Here is a 7,665-nt window from a genome sequence, read left to right on the forward strand (position 1 = left end):
TTATGTTCTGCCCCACCAAAATTCACAGCTGTAAGGGCTTCTGCATAATGGGCTCTTGAAGCCCAAGCAGTTCAGATGCTGGGAGTTGTATTTACAAAAGAAATTCAATAAGCACGTTAATGACACTGCGAGTATGTTGACGCTGTCTGGTATTTTGGTTAATTGTTGGTGGAGTTCTCCTTACAGGAAAATCCTGTAAATATATCATCTGTCTCATAGATCATTTTAAAGCCAATCTTTAAGAATTGTGTGACTGAGATACCATTTTCTAACAAAAATATAGGGGTTTTGAGTAGTTTCTAGGAGGCTTCTTTGGAAGCCTCTTGACCACCTCCTTGGGCAATTTTGTAGGATTTTCTGTAAGAATTATCTCTGGGTGACATCGTAAGTGATTTGAGGATATTCAGAAGAGCTAACAAGGGCCACTTCTGAGAGCATGAATCATCTGTGACATCGAGTTATAGATGCTGATTGTCTTTGAGCTCTGCACACAGAGTCTTTGTTTTGGAATGTCCCCAAAACAATGTGGTGGTGGCAGCAAAGTCATATTGGCTGAAATGACATTGGACTTCTCCTTTCTTTTTATCCACTGTAGGTGTTCTGTGCCTGCCGGACAGCTTGAACCTTCACAAAGACCAACAAAGGTCAAACAAACCTGGGGAAGTGCAGATGTTCAGCCAGTCAGAGCTAAGGACCATCGAGCAGTCTTTACTTGCTACGCGCGTGGGGAGCATTTCTGAACTCAGTAAGTACAAGATTGTTGATAACGTTTGGGCCTCTTTCCTCAGAGTAAAGCAAAGCTGCTTGCATTGCCTGGTTGTGCAGAAGAGACGAGGGGCCATGTGTGATGTTGAAGGAGATGTTGGATCAGAACTAGCTATGTTTGTTCTCCATGGCCAGTTTGAAAGCTGAAGCTGTAGGAGGAAAGAAGTCTCATGCAGTGTCATAGCAATGCCTATGACTTGTTTGCATACAATTCTCTCATTTTTGGAGTTGAAAGATGATTTATTTCATCTTCCCTTACATTGCATTTGAGAGCGTGTCACAATTTGGCCAGACTTGCAAATGTCTTGTTGTATTGGTGTGCTGTCTCATTTCCCTGGGATGCCTGTTTTGAGATGAAGGTTGCAGTAAGTGAAGGAAATACTGTCACAAATTTAAAGCAGAGCTAGCTCAACCTGTGTTACAGAGGGTCTTCATGCTGCCTTTCCTTCTTCGGTTCCAGCAGAAGAAAGAAACACAACTCAGACCTGCACAGGGGGTTTGTGCCTGGATGTTAAATTATTTGCTTTTAATCAAAACATTTTTTGAGAAATGTGAGAATCTATGATATCTGTCAAAATCTGAAAGCTTTCAGCACGTATACATCGTAGGAGGCAAATGCCATGTGAATCCTCATGTGACATGGAGATAAAGTTACCAGAAGTACCTTTTTAATTTTTTTTTTAATTAAGGTAGAAGCCTTCCAATCACGTGACTACGGTATAGTTAGAGATATGAAGCTATAGGTGGGAAAACAGAAATGTTCAGAAGAAAAAAGGCGTTGGGTTTTTTTCTGAGGTCTGTCAGAAATAGTCAAATATTTATTTCCTGAGGTTTTGTTGTGAAATTTGGGGGAAAATTGGAAGGACTCAGTCTGTGAAGATACAGGCTGCCCAGCTTACTATTGTTCTTATTACTGAAGTCAGTGTTACCAGCATTGTAAAGAACACGTATAGGTGTCTGGTATTCATTGTCCTGGCATTTTCTCTAGCAATAGGAGTCTCCTCTGTAGCTCCATTATATCATCCCGGCTCAGCATATGTGCTGTTCGTGAGCCCTGTGGAGGTGTTGTGGATGTTTGTCAACATGCCACAATACGAATTTGTTTTCAGCTTGCTAATTTTTCTCTGCTCTGGTGAAACGTCAACAAGAGAAGAGCATTTACATGCCTTAGAGTGAGATGTTGCTCTGTCTCTGGAATCAGGTGTTTGGTATTATTCAAATTAAGTAATTTATGCTTATTTATTTCATGCTCATGAAACACACAGCAGTACTGTCTGTAGGCCAACTAAGTTATGCACGATACAGCTCTCTTTCTTAAAGTACATATGGTTGTGTTTTAATAAATAAGTAATCTGTGTGTATTTCAGGTTGAGGGTTTTTTTCATCCTGGATTTTTTCGAACCTCTGTATGCAACCCAGAAAACCACACTCCCTGATTACATACACACACATATTTTAACTTTCATTTCCAGAAATCTATAATCTCTAAGTAGTCCTACCTTAGATTTAAATGCTTGGTTGATATGTTTTGCTTTCTGTATGCCTGTTGACTGCAAACACAGGCAAAGAACTCTTCGGGGTGGCCAACTCTTAAGAAAAGAGCACATCAGTGGAGAGTTAGATGCAGCTGTTAGAGAGGCGGGCACCTCCAACATGCTGGTAGACCTCCAGAAAGCCCTCTGGACAATCATCAAGAGTACCTCCCTAGCCACTGCAAGCAGATGCATGTTGGGGAGGAAGCAGTAGGCGGAGTTATAATTGGCAAAGCTTGCAAGGCTTGATGCTCAGTTGGGTAGAAGTCTCTGCTGTGTAGCAGCGCCAGTGCAGTGTTCAAAACCGAGTTGTGAAATATGGATGGAGGTGCAGCTTGTCAGTGGGCAAAAACCTGTGAATTTGGGGGAAAATCATGAAATGGAAGGAAAAAGGAAGGTGGGGGGTGCAAGGGATTTTACTCTTTGTTCAGTGCTTGTGTATCTGTCTCTGTTGTCAGTAGAGGCTGTGTACGAGCAAATGCTTCTGCTGGGGAACCACAGTGTGGGGTCAGAAATGCTGAGCAGCGGGGAGGAGCCGGGGGGAACACCTGTGGATCAGGGTGCATTGGTGGGCAGAGAGTAGGCAGAGGAGGATTTATTGTTGCCCCAGTGGTGTGGGGGATATGGAGAGGGATATGGGGCATTGTGGAGAGGAAAGAGTATACGGCGAGCTCTAGCATGGAGAAAGTGGGATATGAGGGAAGGGTTAAGGTGGTGTGTAGTGTGGTGGTTGCTCTTGTCAGGATAAATAAAGGGGTTGAGGGAGACTCTCTGGACAGAAGGGAATTAAGAGGATAGCGCTTGTAAAGAGGAGGAAGAGGAGATGGCAACCAGGAGTGAGTGGCAAGGACAGAAGCTTGGCCTGCTGGACTAACAGAGCAGGCTATGCCAGGTGTGTGTTCACGTGTCCCACCAGCTTGCAATATCCCAGGAGCCAGGAATTAATTTATTTTCTCTTCAGAAGAGCACAAAAAACAAGAGCGAAGAGTGGTCTTACAATAGAGCACTTTAATTTTATCTCAGGGAAACAGAAAAGGAAAAAAAAGACAATTCTAATTAAATGAGATTTCCTCTATTTTATTGACATTAATAATTAAAGTATTGCAAGTACGCAGAATAACTAGAATTAACAAGCACCCACATGCTAAGTAAAATCTTCCCGTGCTCTTGGTTTTGCCCAGCATCTTCACACACAGTGGCGTGGCTGGCTGCTGAGCTGCTGGATGGAGGCTTTAAGACTGGGAAATGAAATCTGTCCCCTAGAAGACAACAGCTGGCAAACAGGGCTGGTTTACTGCCCAGCACCTGTATTTCAGCTCAAATCCTCTTTGTTTCTTCACAGTCTGTCCCAGGTGGAAAATAGATTCACAAGGTGAAAAGCCTCGCATCTTGTGGTACCTTCACCTTGCCCTACATGTAGTCTCCCTCATTTGTCTGCTCCCTTTGTTTCTTCGTGTATGCTGTCAGCGGATTAGAAAAGACCATTTAGGTGAACGGTGTCTCCCTGGGGAGTGACACGGGCAAGAGGAAATTGGGGAAATGTGGGATAGTGGACACGACCATAGAAGGACAGCACCCTCTGGGAAAGCTGCAGAGAAGCAGGATCTTGAGGCTGCCTTTGAAGGGTCTTCATGGCTGGGCAGGTGCTGCTGGACTGACTCATGGATGCTGCTGCCATTCCCCCCAACCCTGCTTGCCTGGTGCTTCTTCTCTTACCTCCTGGGCTTAGGAGGCAGCGGACACTGGTTGTTGCTGGGACGACTCTGCCCTGGCTGGTGGCGGTGGGACAAGGTAGCACAACCGACCTTGGGATGCTTTTCTGAAAATAGGAAGAGGTGATGTTGCTGACACAGGGAAAAATCAAAGGAAGGTTTCGTCTCCAGGACTTAGGAGGAAAACATAAACAGAGACCTAATTCTGCAACACAATTACAGCGTTAATGCATAATTCCAAGGAAAAGGTTTGAAAAATTAATGTGAAAACTTATTCATTAACATATAATGAACACAGCACAAAGTTAAGGAACAACAATAAATCTGGCATATGTTATATTGGCCTTTAGTATTCAGGAATTGTAATTGCCTACTACTGTGTGTTTTAAAATAGTGTTAATTTCATTTGAAATGCTTATTATACAGAGAACATTGAGAAGAACTGAAGCACAGCAAAAATAATAGGATTTTAAACAGTAGCCTGATAGTATTTCACTGTTTAATCTTAGAAAAAATATTTCACAAGACTAGATTTTTTTTTTTTCAATTTTTCACAAAGTTTCCTGTATTTCCAGACCAGACCTAGAGGAGAAGGGGAATAGATCTGTTAGGGTCCTTTTCAGAAATTTGGGGGGATTCTTCTAGATTTCTAGTTCTTCTCATTTATTTCCTCCACCTTCAGATGGGGAAAAATAAGTAGACTGAGTGGAGAAAGAGAGGAATGTTAGAAAGAGCTTTGTTTGTCATAAACCATAAAGCAATACATTTATTTGTCGGTGGATATCAAGCAGGAGGGGGGTGATTTGAAAATACCAGTCACTCTACTAAGGCTTTACCTTCCCTTTCACTGCCTTGCTGACCAGGAGATTAGATTTCTGTCTTGCTTTACAGGGGCTGAACAGAGGCACCTATTGCTTCACTGGGTCCCTGATGCTGTCAATGCTGCTTTGGGAGCTCCCCAGCTCCCCCCATGGGTGAGAGCCAGCCCCCTTCACCTTCCTGGGGGGCCAAGCTGGAGTCAGTCCTCGCACAGGTGGTTCTGCTTCCTGGGCTTCTGCCTCCTACATTTAAGCCCGCACAGATTTGATGGTTAGAGGCAAAAGGCATTGCCTTGGTGATTGGGGATGCTGAAGCTCCAACTCTCTACTGCCTTTTCCTGATACACTGATGTACTGGCTTAGGATTCCTCTGTGTATGTCACCCTTGAGGTGCAGACTCTTAGTCAACCCTGAAATCCTGTGCGTCACAGCACGCTGAGGGCTAAAACACCATTTTCCTTTCTTCGGGTTTGCAATCTTCTTTGTCCTTGCTGTGGAGAGCAGAGACAATCAGTCAGGCCAGAGTGGGCACTCTTCAGCTGGCATGCTCAGCCATGGGGGGCTCTTAAATTCAGAGTTTGAGGACATGGGTCTACATCAGGCCAAAGAAAATCCAGAAGACAGTGGCAGTCCACAGAGGGAAGGCTTTGCATTAGATCAGCAGATGAATAGCTCATCCAAGTCAAAGCTTGTTTTGTTTGGAGTTTACGTGGTTTAAGGGGAATCAAATACAAACATCATGCTTGTCACATTGGATTGGAGATTTTGAAGGTAGCAATGTTGTTATAATAGGTATGTGAGCTTGAGGTTTAATTATTATTGTGGCTTTTTTATGAGATATATCTAATCCCTGATTTCTCAATCTTCAAAGCCTTTGCAAACACTAAATCGCACACAAACACATACTCTGTAATACAAATAGAAGCTTCTTGTGATGGTGTGGTTAAGTGGAGATAAAAGGTTGAAATGATCTGCGGGAGGCCACAGGGAAGCCGCTGTCAGGAAGTGGGCTGCTTGTATCCTGATCCTGACTTTTGGTGCTGAATTCAGAGTTTGGGACCACACTCCTTCATTTGCTCGTCTGCGGGAGAGTTGAACAGCTGTTAGGAGAAGGTTGCCTGGGGCAGCAAATTCACATGGGAGCATGATGTGGGCAAGTGGAGATGGCAGAGATGGGGAGGTTTCTGCAAGGTGAGCTTGGTGGTGAATCTGCTGCATGTGGAATGCTCTCCACCGACTGTGGGTTATGGCACCTCAAGTGCACTTGAAGCCCGAGGCAGCTGGCTCTTGAATCTGGAATATACTGTGTGCCAAGAATAGCATAGCTTTATGTTTGAAGATCTCTGTGCTAAGATCATGAGCACAGTGAAATACATACTAAACACTTTCTAGTATGCACACACCCTAGCTCTCTGTGTGCTACTTTCTTGGTGTAGGTAGGTCATCTTGAGTTAACAACAGGAAGACTTCCAATAAATTATTTGAGGAAAGGTTCCACTCGAGTAGTTTTTGCTCAAGTGACTCTTGAAAGGTAAGAGATCGATGCAACACTGGAGGCAGAGCATACGTGGAGGAACAGCATAGCTGAAATCAAAGATGTAGGGATGGCTCGGGCAGTTGACTGATGGGGTGGCCGTGGTGCAGGAGACACAGTTCAACCACTCATATTCACCCATATTCATTCATGTGCTTTCATGCGCTTACGGGCACATGCTGAGATGAGCTGCAGCACTGTATCACTGTGGTGCAGAAACTGGGGAGGTAGAAAGTGAGAGAGACGTAGATACAGTTTGCAAAGGATACAGGATGGTCATGGCTACCAGGTAGCCATAGCTATCAGGTACAGACTCCCTGGAGCTGGATGTGAGCAAAACCATAGATCCAAGATGGTTATACTGAGGTGTGAAATGAATCCAGGTGAAAGTGGTTTTTATACCTGGCTCACATGTTTGTAAAGGAGTAATCTTTGGAAACTACTGGCCATGACATGAAGTTGGTGTCTGGAGTGCAGGTCCCTGACTGATACTCCTCATTTTCATGATTTGTACAGGACACAGGAAGAGCAGGGCTCCAAAGAACAAACACAACTCCAGTCTATGGTGCTGGCCCCCTCTTTGCAAGAGAAAATGTTCACCCAGGTGGCACAGCAAATCAGTGTAACACTGCTGCTGGCAGCATGCCCCACCCAAGGGCATGATTCCCAAGAGCAGGCTACACACACTGGAGTCATGGACGGCTGGATGGGTGATCAAACCAGTGCTATCAAACCGATGGGTGCTGCCTGCAGGATGCTGTCATGCTAGAAACATGGTCTGCTGCTGCTTCGCATGGTGCCCTAACAGGGCATCACGCGGGAAGAGGGCTATGATGCAAACAGAGATCCTCCTCTCTCCCCTGGGCTTTGAAGGAAAGGCACGGGCCAAAGAACTGTGTGGCTTGTTTTCAGCGTGCAAAAGTATCATCGTTAAGTTGTTCCTGTGGTTTTAGGACATGTTTTTGGAACAAGAAAAACTCGAGGTAGGAGTGTTAGGGAGTGGCCTTGTAAGGATTAGTCCAGCATCGTTGACCTCGGGGTCGTGGTTGTGCAGATACACACCCAGCTGAATGTTGAGGCTGTGGAATTTCATCCCTCTGAAAGCAGTGAGCCTGCTTCTAGGCAGACACGATTTCAGGGCTATCGCAACAGACCATAAAAATCCCACAGGAAGCTTCTCAGAAGTGGGCATGGGGCATCTATAATTTCCTCTTTCTTCCTCCTCTTTTTTGCTTTTCTTGCGCCCCCCCCCCCTCCCACCTGCACATCAGACGTCGGCTCTAGTTTTTTTTCTTCTGTGCTCT

General features: G+C 44.8%; 1 protein-coding gene across 1 annotated transcript in view; it reads left to right on the forward strand.

Annotated features, from left to right (window-relative positions):
• Positions 1–595: 595 nt before the first annotated feature.
• Positions 596–7,665, forward strand: part of BTBD11 (BTB (POZ) domain containing 11) — a gene marked incomplete at its 5' end in the record, with an annotated part of 73,986 nt that continues 66,916 nt past the window's right edge. The window contains one exon of the mRNA XM_010134026.1: positions 596–745. Coding sequence (XP_010132328.1) covers positions 596–745 — 150 coding nt within the window. The remainder of the gene's footprint in view (positions 746–7,665) is intronic.

The sequence above is a fragment of the Buceros rhinoceros genome, unplaced genomic scaffold (genome assembly GCF_000710305.1).
Source record: "Buceros rhinoceros silvestris isolate BGI_N320 unplaced genomic scaffold, ASM71030v1 scaffold2504, whole genome shotgun sequence".
NCBI classification, from domain to species: domain Eukaryota; kingdom Metazoa; phylum Chordata; class Aves; order Bucerotiformes; family Bucerotidae; genus Buceros; species Buceros rhinoceros.